Here is a 19,193-nt window from a genome sequence, read left to right as displayed (position 1 = left end):
AAAACCGAAGACTGACATATGTGATTATTGTCGTGAGTGTGAAATCAAACTAGAAAAGAACCGAAATGATGAATACCGTGTTGATTACAATCGCCATAAAAAGAAACACGAGGCATATTCTTAGCTAAAAAATGATTTCTTAATTACTTGAGAAAGGCAACAGATGATAGTGGCATTCTTGTCCTGGGATTTGATTACGCACAAAATCTACCATTGCCAAAGCTCAGCATAACATAACATTTCTATAAAAGACTTATGAATGTACATATTCAATATACACGTGCATAATGATGGATCATCATATGTATATTCCTTCATAGAATTTCAATGTAAAAAGGGAGCAGGTGGTGTTGCTTCATTCATCTTTGACTATATTCACAACAAATTAGCAGACTATCCTAAAACCAAGCATATTGTTATATCAGATGCAGCTGAAGGCCAAAATAAAAATCAGACTTTGTTACGGTTTTGTTCTTGGATATCAAAGCTATACAGAGTCGAAGTGACACATATTTATCCTGTTCGTGGACACTGCTTTAGTGCACGTGCGATAGAAATTTTGGTGTTATAAGACAGGCCTTAAAAAGAGTTCAAGATGTCGAGGAACCCAAAGTCTACCTAGAAAAAATCGTACAGTGCAGACAAACTTCTTCTCATTTCTGCCTCAAACATGACTCCTCAATATGTGACTGGAATGCAGCAGTTCTTCCTTATTTTTTTAAGAACCCTGTTAATAAAGATCAACAGGAGCACAGGAAGCATACGCAGAGTTAAAAACACAAACGAAAAGGCTAGGTCAGAAAAAACAAAAATAATGGTACAGACGAGAAGAAATATAATCCCACAAAACATTATGCATGAAGATGACATTGAAACGGTTGGAAAGTTTACATACCTGGGAGTAGAAATATATGCCGATGGAGCAGAGGATGGAGAAATACGAAAAAGGATAACGCAGGCAAACAAAGCTTATTTTGCCCTCTCCCATATATTTCGGTCTAAAAGTGTCCACCGAAATACAAAGATGAGAATCTATAAAACTTTAATTCGGCCAATAGCATGTTATGGCAGCGAAGCATGGGTCCTGAAAGAAACATCCAAAAACAAACTCGACACATTCGAAAGAAAAGTACTGAGGAGAATACTAGGACCTGTGAGGGAAAACGGAATCTTCAGAATTCGATATAACAACGAGCTCTATCAACTGTATAAGGAAACACCCCTGTCAGACTTCATTAGAATACAAAGATTGCAATGGGCCGGACATGTGATACGAATGGGAGAGGATAGGCTACCAAAACGAGCACTGAACGCCAGAATGCAGGGAAAGAGAACAGTTGGAAAGCCAAGAAAGCGCTGGGAAGACACAGTAAGCAGCGACGCACAAGCACTTTTAGGAGTCCGTGTATGGAGAAGAGCAGCCACAGACAGACAAGGGTGGAGGCAAAAAATAAAGGAGGCCAAGGCTCATTTTGGGCTGTAGTGCCGTAGAAGAAGAAGAAGTTAATAAAGATTGTGAGTTTAAAATACAACAGTATCGCGTGCTGAAGTATAAACCTTGTGGGACACTGGTTGCTTCTAAAACCTACTTTGAAATGTATACCCCTTTTAAATATGCAAAAACGTTGAAATTTGTGTGTATTCGTATATATTGAGTGAATCGGCAAAATCATTACATATGTAAGATATAGGTAAGAGAGAGACAGAAGATATATTTTCTTTCTCTCTCGAAAATAAAAATGTTCCTTTTGTAAACATATTTAATATTTATTACTATTATTATTTTTTTAGGGCCTGCGTAGCGCAAGCGGTAGGATGCTTGCCTCGCACGCCGGTGGTCCGTAGTTCTAATCCTACCGCCGGCAAGAACAACTAGACATTTTTAAAAATGTCTATAGGCCCTAGGTCGACTCAGCCTGAATAAAATGAGTACCTTGGGTAAAACCAGGGGTAATAATAGGCGGTTGAAGCGTAGCACTGGCCATGTTACCTTCCTTGTATACCGTAGGCCTTAGATATAGCAGACTACCCTGCTATACTCCCAAAGCCGCGAGCGGTATAAAACGGGAGACTACTATTATTATTATTTTTTTTATTAATATTATTATCATGGTAAATTAAACACATGCGTAAGTTATGTATATTGTCATTTTTAAATAATGAATATTGCATTTTAATTTGTATTGTATTATAATATTGAATTATGTGGCAGTGTATTGTATTGTATTTTTATATTAATAACGAAATTAACAATGAATTTTACTGCAGACTATGCAGTAAAATTCTGTAAAATGTAAAAAAATTTTTTGCATTCAACTCCTTTTATACATACATATATGAAAATAAAAATATATATTTTCATTAAAATATTGATTCAATCCCTCATTTACTTACTATACTCCTATTACAGGTCAAATGTTTATATACAGCAAACGTTGCACCATGTACCTAATTATTTTTCACTTTCTACTCTCTCTTACCTATAGCATTACATATGTAATGATTGTGCAGATTGACTCCCATATAAATTTGTAATGGCGAACGCGTGTATAGAAGTATAACTTCTACCGGCAGTCCCACTGGACTGCCACACCCGTTTTTTTTAAACTAATTCTTTTGACATAAATCCACATTTTCATACCAAAACTTAAATTTTTTGAAGGGTTCGTTCTAAAACGAATTACTTTACTTTTTACATGTATTACAATGTTATTTTACTGGCCTATATATCTTTTTCTGGACTGGGTAGGTACCTAATATTAAATAACACAACTTTTTATAAAATATTTATTATGTAACAAATTAAAAAATGTATAAACATCCGCTACCTCTGACTATTCTTCACATTACTTCTTTTATCTTGTTTTTTGTTATCTTCATCTTCTTTTTCAAATAAGGTACTAACTTCTACCAACCTTCCCTGTTGTGAATGAGCTGAAACCGCTTGTAATATACTATTTGTTCTTTTATTTTGCAAAATTGAAAGAAGACCCCAATGTGTCGATTTGGACTCCTGCGATTCTAACATCCATGCCGCATTTCTAACTTCGTTTTTAAATCTTACTACTTCGTCCGAACTCACATTTTTACTAACATTCAAACCCCTTTCTAATGGATTTACTATATACATAGGACTAAATTCTGGCTTTGGTACATTTACTGTTTCGTTCAGACATACTGCTTTGTTTTCGAAGTCAAAATGGGCGTAATACTCAAAGAATTCCTTCAGTAGCTGTTCTAAGGAGTCTGTATTTTTTGTTTTGGTTTTATATTTTCTTATATCTCTTAGGAAGGAGACGTCTGTTCCATCTTCTAATTGAAATTTGTCTTCAGGACCTACAATGATAAATAATAATATTTATAACTAGATAGATTCTCATATGGGTCACGAAAATTATATCTATATTAATAAAAATGAATTACCGAAATGTTTGTACGATTATCACTTCAGAACGACTGTACCCAATTTGATAATTATTTTTTTAATAAAAAAAAAAGCAATGATTAAATTGTTTAATGCTACTATTACTAAATATAACAACAGAAAGTTAACTGTATCTAATCCTATAACACCTAGGTGTTATAGGACAACACTTAAGCTAGAAGAAATGTATACCACCTTGCCAAACGCCTCAAAAAATATGGGCCTGCAAGTAAATGAGGAGAAAACTAAGATAATGGCATCAACACCCAACAATAGAGCCAGAAACATCGGCCACTAATTCACGGTTGATAACTCTACCTTTGAAGTGGTGGACAAATTCACATACTTAGGCTCCCTGATCACCAAGGAGAATGTCATGACGGAAGAAATCAAGCAAAGAATAATCCTAGCAAACAAATGCTATTTTGGACTAAGTAGACATATAAGAAGTAGAAACTTAAGCCAAAAAACAAAAATAACCATATACAAAACCCTTATACAACCAGTGTTGACATATGGGTCGGAGACATGGACCGTTTCCAAGGCAGATGAAAATCTTCTGCTTATATTTGAACGAAATATCCTGAGAAGAATATTCGGTGGCATCTGTAAAAATGGTGTTTGGAGAAGGAGGTACAACTACGAGATATATCACAGATATAAACACATATGTGGTGGTAAAGACGTAGTATCTCTTACAAAAATAGGAAGACTAAGATGGGCAGGACATCTGGCAAGATCACAGCAGAACAATCCTCCTAGAAGAATCCTTATGTCATAACCTGTAGGAAGTAGAAGTAGGGGTAGGCCAAAACTCAGATGGAGGGATGGCGTAGATGAGGATGGTAGAAAAATAGGCGCAGCAAACTGGCAACAGTTGGCAATGGATAGAACTGACTGGCGTAATAGACTTGGGAAGGTCGAGGCTGTTTTATAGGGCTGTAGCACCAATGATGATGATGATGATGATTATATTTTCAGGCTGTTCCTTATTTAATAATTATTCCCCAATTAACTGCTGCGGATGAACTAAACGCATGTCTCGACCGGATTCATTTCATTACCCACAGATTTCTGTTACTTAAAAGACTCGAAAGAGGTACTTATTGAACTTTGATACATTATTTAATTTTAAGGCGGTACGAAGTTCGACAAGTCTGCTAGTTTGACATAAATGAAAATTATGGTTATATGACCTAATAAATCACGAAGTAAATTAAAATTCTTACCTGATAATTCCGACAATTTATTTAATGATGGCAATACTGGTTTTCCACTTAAAGGGTTCTGAAGAAATGCCAGAACCAGAAGTGTAAGAGAAAAATTCGAAATCCATCTTCCTGGAGACGAATTCGTAATTCCAGCAATATTCGCCCACTTCCTTATTGCAAATATTAATGGCCTTACTCGGTCATCTTGTTCTCCCATTATATACAGAAAATCTGACATGTGAACACCAGACCTACAATGAAAAATGTTTATTTTTGATGTAGGTATGTATGATCAAAAAAAGTATGTTAAATACTTTTTACTCTTAGCGGTAAAAATACATGCCACAAGGTAATTAGTATCGAGATGAATACTCTATGTAGAAGATCATACACCGATATCATCCGTATAAAATATGAAAAAACGTCTATAGAATATGATACATTGATATAAGTACCTAAGTTTTGTGAAAGAAAAATTGTTAGCTGTATGACTGCATCATTAGACATAATGGGAATCTGATAAATACTAGATAAGTACGTACATATTTGTCATTGATACATCACACTCAACATCTGTTAACTGTTGATGGTATTTAACAATCGGTACTCTAGCTTGTAGAATCCTCCTAACTTGTCCACATCCAGGTAAAAAAAGGTAGATTAAATCGCCCAATGTCTCCATGTACTTCTGATTCATGGTTCTTTCTGAACCATTAAGTGGCTTACAATGAAATACTAGCCTTCCAGTTTCACTATTAGGCTGCAAAATAAGTAGATTATGATTATTTTATAAAACCAGGTATGTAAACAAAACACATTCTACTTTCACTTGTTACTAAATAAACAAATAGAAGCTTGTTACTAAATAAACTATTTCCACTTGAAATTTTGTGCATAGAGATATTGTGAGAAGTTGGTTGACTAAACTATTATTATTTATAAATACTGACTGCATAAAACAAATTGTCATATGAGGTCTGTCTACGAAGTAACAGACCTTATTGTGTAACTTTGCGTCAAAAGATTCGAAATTATTGTCCACTTCTAGCAGTCTACCCGCAAACTGTACAATGTCCGAAAAGACCAAAATTAAAAATGATTATCGAAATGCTCATCGATTCGAACCAATTATTATTGACAAGCAACACACCAAATCAAAAATCGAACATTTCTTGTTAATTATTTGATATTTTATATTTTCTATTTATATATAGAGTTGTTCTCGACAATGTAATAAAATGCTATGTCAAACTAAAATATTAATAATAAGAAGAAATTGAAACATACATAGGAGGTACAAGAACTTCGGAGTCATGGAAAGTACTGAGAGGATTGAAACAAAACTCAAAAGAAAAAATTAAATTGAGAAATATACAGGACAAAGAATGGAAGGACTGTTACAACGGAACTGTTAACAGAACAAAGACCACAATTCATTGGAAAAGAAAACTGGCGAAGACAAAGCAGATCTCCACAACAAGAAATAGAAATAACAGATAGGGAAATGAGAAAGGCCATAAAAGAAATCAAAAATAAGAAAGCACCGGGACCTGGAGGCATCTCACCTGAGATTATAAAGTATGGCTCAAAAAAATTACACATATATGGAGAACAGCTCCCAAAGGAATGGACGGTGGCGTATATCACATCTATAGAAGAAAGGAGATAGAAAATGATGCGAAAACTACAGAGGAATAAGCGTAACATCATCAATAGGAAGATTATATGGGAAGATACTGCGAGAAAAGATAGAGCAAGCGATAAAAAAGGCAAAATCAGGGAGGATCAGGCAGGCTTCACGTCAGGAAGATCATGCATACACCACATATGCACACTAGAACAACTGTTGGAAAAGAAAAAAGCAAAAAATAGGGATATACATTTGGCATTTGTGGACTATAGAAAGGCGTATGACTGTACCAAGGTCAGAACTATGGGAGGCAATGTAGAAATTAGAAATACAGACAGAACTCATAGAAGTTACAAAAGGTCTGTATAAATAAAATAAAGTGTCCATTGAAATGGGAACAAGAATCATAAGAGACTTCACCACAACAAAAGAGCTCCTGCAGGGTTGTTCCACATCTTCAACCCTATTCAAAATATACTTAGAGAAAGCCTTGACTATATGGAAAAGAAAATGCGAAGGCATGGGAGTACCAGAACGAAACAAATACCTATATATATCTTAAGCTTTGCAGACAATCAAGTAGTGATTGCACAAGACCAAGAAGACCTCAGTTACATGATGAAGAAACTACAAGAAAAATATACCAATGCTGGCCTAGATATTCACCTCACAAAACAGAGTCCTATATATCATTATTTTTACCTTATCAGCTGCTAACTTTAAAAATAGATCCAAATCACATCCCATTTTGCCATATCCATTCACACTGGATCCAAAAGGATAAGCAACTGCGTGAGGAAACATTCCATTGACTGCATCTTCAATTTGAAGAGCAGTTAAAAACCTTAAACGGGTACCAACATCATTTAATTTAGTAATTTCATGGAGAGTTTTTATCTGATCTGAAATCTAAAACTAAATTAATAAATAAATAAATGGCATACTTAAGGAATAATTTAAAATATATTTACATTTTCTGACTTGCTTAACATTTGATTGATCATTTCTTCCTCTATAATTGAAGTACCATTTTCTATTTGCAGACAAGTAGATTTTATTTGTTTTAATTTTGGCAATTTTTTATGTGCGGCCCTAAACCACACAAAATGTGATTGTGTAGGTAGTCCTAAGCTTCCTTCAACAAATAGGCTTGACTTCTTAATATTCTTGATATCAGTATCAGTTTCAAATTCTACAATTATGAAGTGCTAAAATATACAGATAAGAATTAAAAAATAGTTTTACGTTTAAGTAAGAAGTGTAGAACAGTTACCAATGGCTCAATGCCTACAGAATAATGGAACATATATTTTATTTTTCCTATAGCATTGCAATAGGCATATAATTCTTTAAAAGATTTTGAAGATTGTACTTGAACAACTATACTTCTTCTAGCTTCTGACCGCCTCAGGTTAATCCTCTGCATGAACGGTATAAATTTTTCAGATTTCTCATCTTTTACTATCTTATCTAAAACAAAAGTGTTACACTTTCATTTGAGTCAAATATCACTACAGTTCAATTACTTTCAACAGAAAAATGTCTAACAGTCTTATATTTGCTTGTCTTCTTTAAACATAAAAATGAACTAGCATTCCTTAAGTTACTTTCCAGATATTTAAATCTACAAAAATTTAAAAAACTGTGCATTCTACAATACAGTACAGTATAACCTCTATTTTCAAATACATTTTAATTTTTAATGGCATATGTCAATGTCAGACCACGGACCGGAGATATGTAAGAGAGGGTATGTTTGATGTTCTGAGCGTAGGATATAAAATATGAAATTACTTTTAATTAATTTTTTTAATTTTTATTTAATTAATTAGTCTGTGGCCTGTGCGTCGGTGACATAAATTCCAGAAAGTTCATAGTGTTTTGATCGGAAATTGAAATTTAATCTTTAAAATGAGGATTGTATTTTTCCAAATAAAAAAAATCATAATAATACCACAGGAAATAGCTTATACACATTGGCTACGTTACCCGGCCTTTTATTGGCTCAAATTAATTTAATGCAGTCATTTACGCTGTTCTCTCTTTTTCATTGGCTAAGGCTCTTTCGTTCGTGACATATAATCCAGAAAGTTCATATTCTGATTATAGTGTTTTGATCGGAAATTGAAATTTAATCTTTAAAATGAGGATTGTATTTTTCCAAATAAAAAAAATCATAACATTACCACAGGAAATAGCTTATACACATTGGCTACGTTACCCGGCCTTTTATTGGCTCATAAATTAATTTAATGCAGTCATTTACGCTGTTCTCTCTTTTTCGTTGGCTAAGGACGTTAATTAAGGGCTATAAAAGGTCTAATAAAATGACTATTTTCGTCACACAATCAGGTATTTAAGCTATTTCCTCTCGTTAAGTCGACTTTACATTATGCAATTTTCATGCTATGCAAAATACAGATTATGTGCTAGACGAAAAATTAGAACATACGATAAATTGCATTAAAATAGCATGAAAAATAGAACATATGTTCTATTTTTTATGCTATTTTAATGCAATTTATCATTAAAATTCATGTTGCCAATATAACAAAATTTATAATTTAGAATAAAACTTAAATTATTGTATAAGTGTAAATGTTATTTAATGGATGTGATAATTAGTGATTTATATTTTAATATATCTATTGATGTACTGAAATTTCCAAGTAAAATATCGTAAGTTATTGTTTTGATATATTTCTTCAGTTGGTGGCATATGCCATGCAAGATAGACTGGCATAGCATGACAAGGTTAGTAGATGTTCTACTAACCTTGATAGCATGAGACTTGCATGGTCTAGACTCTAGATATAAAGCTATCTTTTCAGAATCCTGTTTATATATTTTTTTAAACTGTATAATGCTAATGTAACTAGATTCCCTTAAAGACTCGGCAGTCAATGACTTCATGACGCCATTTGTGTCTATACTGTGACGGCATGACGATCATCATGACTGACATTATAAATGACAGTGACAGTTACACAGTATATAACACAAATAGTAGTGTAAGTAAAATAGAACATTTGGGGAGAGTGAAGTACATAAGCCCAACCGTTCATAATGGCGGCGGCTCTACTAGTCACGTGTCACGTTACTAGACGTATGACATAGCAAGAGGCGTATGATGTTGTTTAACTAGTTTTGCATATTTACCCAAATAATGATTATACTATACAATGTTTTCCAAAAACCAAGAATTGTAGCAAATTCTACTAAAATCACAACTTAAACTACAATAACATATCTAAAGAATTTTGAGTATCCACCGAAAAAAATCTGTCAGTGGCAACATTGTAATCAACGCCACGCCTTTTCAAATTTCAAATGGCGTAATGGACTACCTAAGTCTGACGTCACAATGGGCGGGGCTTAGAAGACCTTTCCAAACAAATCTCGTTTGCATGTGTTTCTCCCATAAGACTTTGGAAACGTTAGTTTTTTTTATATTTAAAAAAATAAATAAGGATTTTCGCTCCCAAATATCTATTTTGTACGATTGGTTTTATAGGTTGTTCGTGAATTTGTGAGGTAAGTGTATCAAAGTATTAAGATATTTACTGTCAAAGTTCATATTTTGAGGTTATATTGTGTGGGATTAAAACTTTAATTATTTTTTTCTTTATTTCAAGGTATTTTGTTGTCATTTTATCAGGGTTATTTTATATTGTAAATCAATAAATCATTGAATTTATTTATGAAGTTGAAAAATATTTAAATTAATGTTTTATTCTTTTTAGGTGTCAGTGATTCCATCCCCTAAAAGACTAAAGATATTCGTTTTCTCCTAGTTTAAGTAGTGAATAAGGACTTTTAGTTTTAATATAATATTCTGTGGAAATCTTTCTATTAAATTGCTATAGTGAGTACTTAAAAAAATGTTTTTTGAATGTTGTAATGAATGTTGAAAATTGCAATAGTTTTTCAAGTTTATTTTTTAGATTTGAGCATATAATGGCTAGTAAACATGTGTTGAAGATATCCAGTATTACTGAATTCTTCAGTAATGACAACAAAATTATACGAAAGGGTGAAAATGCCCTTGAATCAAATCATGTGAAAAAAATGTTGTTTGACCCTGATTTATTAATCATTAAGGGAGAAGTATTTGCAAGTATGAAAGACAAAACTTATAATGTTGAGGTAAGTTAACGATTTTTAAGTTTAGATGTGGGAATCTAAGTACTTAATTTTACCATTGCAGATTATGTTGAATAAATCATGGCAAATTACTGCTGCAAATTGTTCCTGTCCTAGGGGTATTAAATGCCATCATATAGCCACTATAGCTCTCTTTGGACATTACAATATATCAATTACTGATAAAACATGTACGTGGAACATTCCTGTCCAAAGTAAGACAGAAACTAAAACTGCAGAAGCACTATATCCTCCCAGGCCATATAAAGCCCTTAATAGAAAAATGTCATCCAATGAATTAGAACAATTAAAGATCAAATTAAGTAGTTTTGGTAATACTGTGGGATTCACTTGGCTTTTACAGGAAGAAAAGCAAGAGGCCGAAAGTATTGATATTTCATTAATTGAAGATATCATTTATTCAGAGGAAATGAAAATTTCAACAGATAAAAATTCTCATTTTCTAAAATGTTGTAGAATAAATGATGCAACGATAAAGAAAATAGTACATGAGACAACAGGCCAGGTACTCAATGAAAAATGGTTTCTTGCCAGAAAATATAGAATTACTTCTAGCAACTTTGGCTCCATTATTTCTTGTTGCAAGAGAAATAAGTATCCAGAAAGTTTATTTAAAACACTTATTGGTATGTACTGTTACATTTCTATTATTTTATTATTTGCAATCAAATACAATGCTTAAATTCTGAAGGTTTTCCATCAGATTCTATTTCAATTAATTGTTTGCATATGACTAAAAATGGTAATGGAGATTAACTGAACTGTTGATATGTTTTAAGAATGTACACTATTATTTATAATAAACACATTTTGTTTGCTTTCATATCTAGCTAAAGTAAAATATTTTTTTATCATTTTTAGGGGCTTATAATTTGGATGGCATCAAATCAATTCAGTGGGGAAGAACACACGAAAAGAGTGGTATAGAGTATCTCAGAAATACACTGAATTTGGATGTGCAGCCTACAGGTATTTGGCTGACAAAGTCAGGCTTATTAGGAGCTAGTCCAGATGGTTTAATTGGTGATGATGGCATTGTAGAAGTTAAGTGTCCATATACATTTCGGAATGAAAAATTATCTGAAAAGTTGAAAAATTCAGATAAATATATAATATCATATAATGATCAGGATGAAGTATTAATTAATACTGAACATAACTACTACCACCAAATTCAGGGCTGCCTGCATATTTTAGGACGACAAAATTGTTATTTATGTATATGGACGTTGAAGGAGATAATTACAGTTATAATAGAAAAAGATTTGACCTGGGCCCCAAACATTGATCTGTTAGAAAATTTTTATTTGGCTCAATATTTGCCAAAATTGTTGAATGAATGACTGGTTATTTTTAACTGTACATTATGTTTTACATAATATATATATATATATATATATATATATATATATATATATATATATATATATATATATATATACTACTTGTTATGTTATGTTTGTAACTAGTTAGAGCAAATGATACTGACTCTAGTCACAAAAGCATTGTATGTGGAGGAGTACCACAAGGTTCAGTACTGGGTTGTCTACTTTTCCTTATCTTTATAAATGACATCACTCACTTAAAAATCGATGGAAACATTTTTCTTTTTGCTGATGATACCAGTATTACCAGGAGGAACTCTAATATTGCAACTCTTCATGCAATTATAACTTCTGATCTACTTAAAATAAAAACCTGGCAGACTAATTTACTCTCTGTTAACATGGATAAGACAATAGCCTTATCCTATAAAAGAGCTCTTCAACTGTTGCTTCTTAATAACAGCCAGAGCAGTATCGTTAATTCTGTAAAATTTCTTGGTATTTTTATAGACAGCAACCTTAAATTTATATTGATTTGTTAAGTAGGAAATTAGCCTCAGCCTCATGCAATAAGATCTGTTTTGGTTCTTTGATATGGCCTTTCTTTTTAGGGTTCTAGTACAGCTACCCAATCTAATGTTGTTTTTAAATTACAAAAAAGAGTAATAACATCTGTTTGGCTTCAGAAGAACAATACATTGCAGAAACTACTTCAAAAATCACGAGATTTAAACTCTTCCCTGTTTATATATTCTGTAAACTGTTTGCTTAATTCGTAAACACCTACATGTTTTTCCAGCAAGACCTAATCATGACTACACCAGAAATTCAAGCTTTGATGTGTATTTACGTATCTTGTCCACTGAGCTAGTTAAGAAATCTATATTATATTCTCCAAAAATATACAACCGTCTCTCTCTCTCTCAAACTCCAACTTCTTTCCTTAAGTTCCGTAAATTGACAAAAGCCTATCTATCTGAAAGACCATATTATTCAGTGGAAGAGTTTCTTAACGAATAACTAAGAAATTACAGTATGTTTAGGTACAAGCAACTAATGTATTTTTATATATCTATTTGGGTATGTGTTGCTGCAACTTAAACTTATTCATAAACTAGTTCATAAGGTTTTATTATGCAATTTAGTAATGGATTGTATATTCTATTATCTTATATTTTGTGATATTGACAATTTATGTAATTTTAGTAAATGTTAATTGTTATTTTTTGGCTTTTTGTAAGCTTTGTTCATAAAGTTGTACAATTTTCAGTGACAATAAAGCATATTTCTATTATATAATAACACTCTATTGATACTGATTAGAGTACAGGAAGTTAATGAATGTGTCTTCCCAGACCATATATTTGGCCATTTAATTCAACAAAGTGACAGCAGCTTTTGCTAATAGAGATTTACAGCAGAAATAATCCTACTTTCGTTGAATATTCATCATTCACCTATCTCTTTTGAATTTCAGTGTGAATCATGTACTGTATGTTTTTATAGAGATTTCCATGTGATGAACATCCTAGAAGTTATAAGTTTTCTTTCTCAATTTAATTGCGATAATTTGTCTCTTGATGATATGTTCAATATTTTTTACCATCTTATATGCTTAACAATCGATCTTTATGTCCCTGTTAAAAAGTATCCAACAAAGAAATTTCCGGTTTGGTTTTCTCCAGATCTCAAAGTTAAAATTATTCAGAAACAGAAAGTTCACAAAGAATATCTTAGAACTCAATACCCCACTCTCTTTAATGAGTTTTCTGTATCTCTAAATGTAAATGCTTAAAATAACAATGTTGTTGTTGGTAATAAAAATAATAGCAAACCTAATATACCTAAATTCCTAAAATTTATTTCATTTAAGGGTCACCATACAGCTGACGAAATCAATTACTCTTAACATTGAAACTTCTCTTAACATCACAACTCTTCAGGTCAGATGCATGCACAGGGGTCTAACTATGCTGTCCTTATTTATTACACTCACATAGTTTCAGTTCACAATTGTTATCCTCCATGTCCCTTTTAGGCAAACCAAGCTTATCAAACCTTTCCAAATTACCCACCATTAATCAAACTATTGTATTGTTGCATTTTCTATTTATTATTACGATAAATTTTAATAGCAAAAGTTGGTTATTTTTTCTATATTACTAAATGTAAATTTTGATCAACAGAATCAACTGGCTGTTCCATTGTATTTCAATTTTTTTTTATTTAACAATAAATGTATAGTTGTGTGGACATTACTGCTGTAACATTATTTCTTTTGTTGCTTATATTAATTTTTATTGATAAATTGTGAGAAAATCAATTTATTTTTATATATAAATTTTATAACATTAATAAACTTTTCAAAGAGTAAATAGTGTTTCATTAAGTATATACAATACAAGGGTTTGCACTGTGAAAAAAAACTCAGGATGAATTTAAAAAAATATATTTAATATACCAAAAATTTAAATAATTCATTATTGTTGTAAACAATGTAATTATCTTCTCTACACAAGAAGCAACTGCAGTAGCATAGCAGTAGGTAGATTTTAAAATTATATCTGTGGTTTGAAGACAATTTGGAATAAGTGACAATATATTTCATGTTAAAAGAGATCAAATGGTAAAATTTAATAAAACATTAGGAATTGATCATCAAATAATTTTTGTATTACAACAAAGCTAGCATGTCATAAATTTGTTTAACAGTTGATTTGTAAAGATATATTTATACCTTCAAGAGTTAAAGCTATAAGAAACATTGAAGATTCAAAACCAAGTTAAAAAAACATTTGTTGTTAAATATAAAGCAATTTTTAAAAGACACAGTTTAATAATTTTTATTTGTTAGAATTGTATAAACATTATTATTGTATTTTTTATACTCTATAAACATAATGTTACTTGGAGTTAATACATCAACACATAAATATTTCTTTAAAAGTTTACACTTCAAAAGGCCCAAGTACAAAATTTAATTGATGTCACAGATCCAAATTTATCTTTCACCATCTACATTCACTTTTTATTTTCACAAGAATAAATGTTACACCCTCTTACTAACACCAATAAAGTACTTTATGAGTAATATTCCTCAACTTCTTTAATAAGAGGGTATTGAAAATTCGTTAAAGCAGCACATAACTGAAATATCACGGTTATTTGAGACATGTAAAAATTTGGAATTTGCTGCAATATATTGTAACACTTTATTCTTCGGATTGCCCTCTCAACATGTATCCTAGCTTTTGCTATGGTTTCTGTTTCATACACCTGTTCCTCTGTAAACTGAGGGGTACTTAGAAAAGGAGGAATATTTAAGTGTACCCCCTCAGGCAATAAATCTTTAATTAAGAAACCTTTATCCGCTAGAATAACATCACCATAGGTCATTTGGTCTAGAATGCCACAGTTTTTAACAATTTGTTTATCAGAAGTGGATCCAGGATAGGCACTGCTGACATATGTGATGACACCATTTGGTGCTACTCCTACAAGAACCTTCCAGGTGTTATGATGCTTATAAGAACTATATGTTAATTTTTGTTTTTCCATGCTAGTGGGAGTAACTGAGTACACTTCTGTACAATCTATGATGATTCTACAATTTCTAAATGATGAAAATGCAGTTGGAAGGCATGCTTGATTTTTTTTTCTTGAGGGAATCTTTTCCATTAGTTGTTTAAATAAAATTTCATGCAAGGCATATATCCATGTCATCACAATATTAGTGACAGTCGCTGTACTGCAATTAAACCTAATTGCCAAATCTTCATGTGGTAAATTTAACCTTAATTTCATCAGTGTCATTAGCATTTGGTCAATTTTGGGTAAAATTTTTACTTGCCAGTTTGCGTAATAATTTAGCTCAAAACCTTCCATAGTTTCAAATAATGTTAAGTACAGAGCACTGGTTGGTATTCCTGTGTACATTAAAATATGAGCATCATTATTTTTAATTTGTTCAAAACTAAACCGACATGAAAGATTTTTTAATTTTTCACTTAATTGATTTACTTCTTCTTTAAGAAAGTAATTTTCCGCCCCTACAGATGCATTACTTCTTTCTGGTAGAGATACAGCCACTTTTTCTGTGTGAATTGATGTGGATGGACCTGGTTCAGGACTATTTGTTGATGGTCCAGCTGCCTCATCTACAATATCAACTGAAGATGAAGTTGCCCCTTCATCTAATGAGGAATTTATTTGCTGAGCCTGTCTTTTGCTAAAAAAAAATATTCCTATTATATTAAGATATTCATTTAAATCAGATTTAAGCTTACCGTTTTTCTGGAGTAGAGAACACAAATTTTCTCTTTATATTATGCTCAAAAATTGTAGGTCCATTTTTCCTATCTTGATCCACAAAATGACAACTACAAACTAACGAGTACTTAGATGGTTCTCTATCTTGCCTCCTGAAAACAGACCAAAATAAAGTTATTAATTTTAGCCTAACATACAAATAGCACAATTACATTTTAAATTATCTTTAAAAATCATGACAGAGACTTAGTATAAATCTGAAAAGACAATCACAGAATATCTAAAATATAAGCAATATTAAAACAAACTAATAAGTACTTTTACCTAATGAGATTGATCCACTTCTGCTTCTCTGAAATTTTCGAAGGGAATACAAAAAATTTGCATCTTTTTTGCTCACTGTAATGTTTACAGTTTGGAACGAAGCACATAACCATTTTACTAATAATGGGATAGATGTAATAATAAAATAACAGTCCTATCCTTATAAAAACGAATATCTAAAGTACTTTTGGGATAAAATCCACCTAAAAAAAATAAAAAATAAATTTAAACTTTTTTAACTTTGTAAACAAATTCAAAGATTTATTGATTAATTTTGAAATAATCGGATAAAAACAACAACAAAATACCTTGAAATAAAGAAAAAATAATTAAAGTTTTAATCCCACAGAATATAACCTCAAAATATGAACTTTGACAGTAAATATCTTAATACTTTGATACTCTTACCTCACAAATTCACGAACAACCTATAAAACCAATCGCACAGAATAGATATTTGGGAGCGAAAATCCTTATTTATTTTTTTAAATATCAAAAAAATCAACGTTTCCAAAGTCTTACGGGAGAAACACATGCAAACGAGATTTGTTTGGAAAGGTTTTCAAAATCCCCACCCATTGTGACGTCAGGACTTAGGTAGTCCATAAAAACACAAACATTATATTATCCTAAATTTTAGAAATAGGAGATAAAAACAGAATAAATCAATTTTTATATATCTCATAAACATTGCTAAAAGAGGAGGTACAATACCAAAATGGTATAGTATTCCAAATCGAAAAAATCAAAAGAATATTTTTTGTGGATGAGTGAAAGTTAAAGTTGGAGGAAGGACTATTAAAAAGCACCAGTTAACAACACCTCATTATACCAAAAGTTTTGTTAATAAATACAAACTCAACACTATTTTGTACATCTATTAAAACTGCAAAACATTGAATACAATGAGGTGTAATATTAATAGAATTTAAAAGTAATACAAGTGCATTCAGCTTACATTATTTACATAATTTATGTTAAAAAAAAAGAAAATAATCTTTTAATATTTTTGTAAACAACTTGCAGTTTATTGAATTCTAGTATCCCTTGAGCGAATATTATATTTATTAAGAGTGGCTTAAAAAAATGTTATTGAAATTCCAGGTATTTATTTTTTTAAAGTTGAAAGCTTGCGCTTTTTAGATAAACTTTTAGTTAGTTTCTTTGTCATAATTTCATTATTCTTGTTTTTTGTGAAGTTATTTAACAAAGTATTGGATAAAATCACAGAAATTTTAAAATATAGTTCTCTAACAGCTGTTCCACAAACATCTGTTTATGTCCTTCACATAAACAGATACAAGTAATTCCTTCCTAATGTTAATGTTTGAAATAACTTTTATACACTCAACACTGCACTGATTGTCAATATTTAATAAATAAAAACAAATCCTTTCTTCTACAACTTTTATTTGCCAGTTTTTTAACTCAACCCTCTCACTAAAACTTTGTAAAAATTTATTGAAATCCACGATAAGGTCTTTGTTTTCGAGTTCTTTTATATTATTTTCTTCCCAGAGACTTATTTCTGCTCGTCTAGTTTCAGGATTTTTTCTTGTTGGTGGTTTTGGGTTAGATACATATGACGGTTGGTTTTCAAAAATTCTTGGTATCGCATTCTCTTTCAACTTGGGAAAAACCAAATTTCGTTGAAGAACCGTACCATTTTTGACTCACTTTCAATAATATCCGTTGCATCAAAATGTTTTTTACATACTACCGAACTAGAAGTTACTGTGAAATCTTCACGGTTAATAGATCTAACCCACTGAGTACGAAGGTGATCGTTTTTGGGAAAAGAGAATGTACTTTGGGCCTTTTCATACTTTAAAGTAGTTGCATAATTTGATTTGCAATTTGGTACACTGCAGTGTCTCGGCATCTGTAATTAAAAAAATATGTTAGAATATCATATTACTACTCCCTGTACCAATAAATTAACATCGACTTGGGGTTTGTAATTACTAAAGCAGTGTCTGAATTTGTGAACTTAACAGTTTGTACGTATTATTTGTCTAAATAATATATATCTAAATGCTTCATACAATTATTACAATATACGTAAAAAATACATACCTTTTTTTAATCGAATAATTTACCAATAATACAAGAAATACAAACAAAACTAGCATAATCTCTCCAAATAAACACAGGGTTATCGGACTACCTCCAACGTTGCCAATTTTCTCACTTCACGGCTTGTAAGCTTTAGGTGGCTGTGACTATATATATTTTAAAATCTTCAAAACTCTTATAATTGCATTCCTAAAAGTTGCCTTATTTTTTAAAAAATGTCATACATTCTTAATTTTAATAATATTTCATTATTAGGTATAGATTTTCATGGACCTTCTACTTCTGGACTCATAGAGTAATAGTTACATACTAGTTAATTCGTGATGATCCTGAAGAGCAAGATCACAGAAATGCTAAAGTTTTCCTAAAAGGAAGAGTATTTTAGAAGGTACGAAACATAAATAACCAGTACTAATGAATATAATAGATGCATCTATATTTGTTTATCAATAGGAAGATCTTCAACAAGATGGAAAGGTTAAATGAAGATTGGTAGAAAAATCCCTACATGCAGTTGTCATTCTGGTACAGGATCCAGCCAATGGAGACAGCAAGAGCAAGCCAAGAATATTTAGAGTGTCCCCACCCACACCCTGCGGAGTACGAGGAGGATAGTTGTTGCCAGTACTTTACCAAAGAAAATTATACAAATAAACAAGTGTCAGGTTATCTGTGTTTTATTTTGTTGTTCTCGGGACTTTAGTTTGTTAATGTAATGGAGAACAGGTGTATGTAGTCATAAAATAATAAATAAAAATGTTTCTTTACCA

General features: G+C 31.4%; 3 protein-coding genes across 5 annotated transcripts; 1 reads left to right on the top strand and 2 right to left on the bottom strand.

Moving 5' to 3' along the window:
* Positions 1–2,773: 2,773 nt before the first annotated feature.
* Positions 2,774–7,973, bottom strand: MTPAP (mitochondrial poly(A) polymerase). The gene is made up of 7 exons (XM_072531194.1): positions 7,792–7,973; positions 7,539–7,735; positions 7,237–7,473; positions 6,968–7,174; positions 5,178–5,395; positions 4,654–4,886; positions 2,774–3,336 (listed from the first exon to the last, which is right to left on the bottom strand). The coding sequence occupies exons 1-7, from the start codon at positions 7,913–7,915 to the stop codon at positions 2,825–2,827; spliced, it is 1,728 nt and encodes a 575-aa protein (XP_072387295.1). The 5' UTR covers positions 7,916–7,973; the 3' UTR covers positions 2,774–2,824.
* A 1,635-nt stretch (positions 7,974–9,608) lies between these two features.
* On the top strand, positions 9,609–14,075 carry LOC140442003 (uncharacterized). 3 transcript variants are annotated; one of them, XM_072533027.1, is made up of 5 exons: positions 9,609–9,799; positions 10,009–10,130; positions 10,210–10,411; positions 10,473–11,055; positions 11,291–14,075. In XM_072533027.1, the coding sequence occupies exons 3-5, from the start codon at positions 10,223–10,225 to the stop codon at positions 11,770–11,772; spliced, it is 1,254 nt and encodes a 417-aa protein (XP_072389128.1). In that variant the 5' UTR covers positions 9,609–9,799; positions 10,009–10,130; positions 10,210–10,222; the 3' UTR covers positions 11,773–14,075. The 3 variants fall into 3 exon arrangements, with proteins under 3 accessions (XP_072389128.1, XP_072389129.1, XP_072389127.1); XM_072533028.1 differs by having other exon boundaries at positions 10,198–10,411; XM_072533026.1 differs by having other exon boundaries at positions 10,009–10,411.
* A 112-nt stretch (positions 14,076–14,187) lies between these two features.
* On the bottom strand, positions 14,188–16,966 carry LOC140442002 (uncharacterized). Its single transcript, XM_072533025.1, has 4 exons — positions 16,756–16,966; positions 16,348–16,550; positions 16,041–16,175; positions 14,188–15,982 (listed from the first exon to the last, which is right to left on the bottom strand). Exons 2-4 carry the CDS (start codon positions 16,458–16,460, stop codon positions 14,836–14,838), a joined length of 1,395 nt encoding a protein of 464 aa, XP_072389126.1. The 5' UTR covers positions 16,461–16,550; positions 16,756–16,966; the 3' UTR covers positions 14,188–14,835.
* Positions 16,967–19,193: the final 2,227 nt, after the last annotated feature.

The sequence above is a fragment of the Diabrotica undecimpunctata genome, chromosome 5, assembly GCF_040954645.1.
Source record: "Diabrotica undecimpunctata isolate CICGRU chromosome 5, icDiaUnde3, whole genome shotgun sequence".
NCBI lineage: Eukaryota > Metazoa > Arthropoda > Insecta > Coleoptera > Chrysomelidae > Diabrotica > Diabrotica undecimpunctata.
This window is presented reverse-complemented; position numbering and strand designations above follow the sequence as displayed.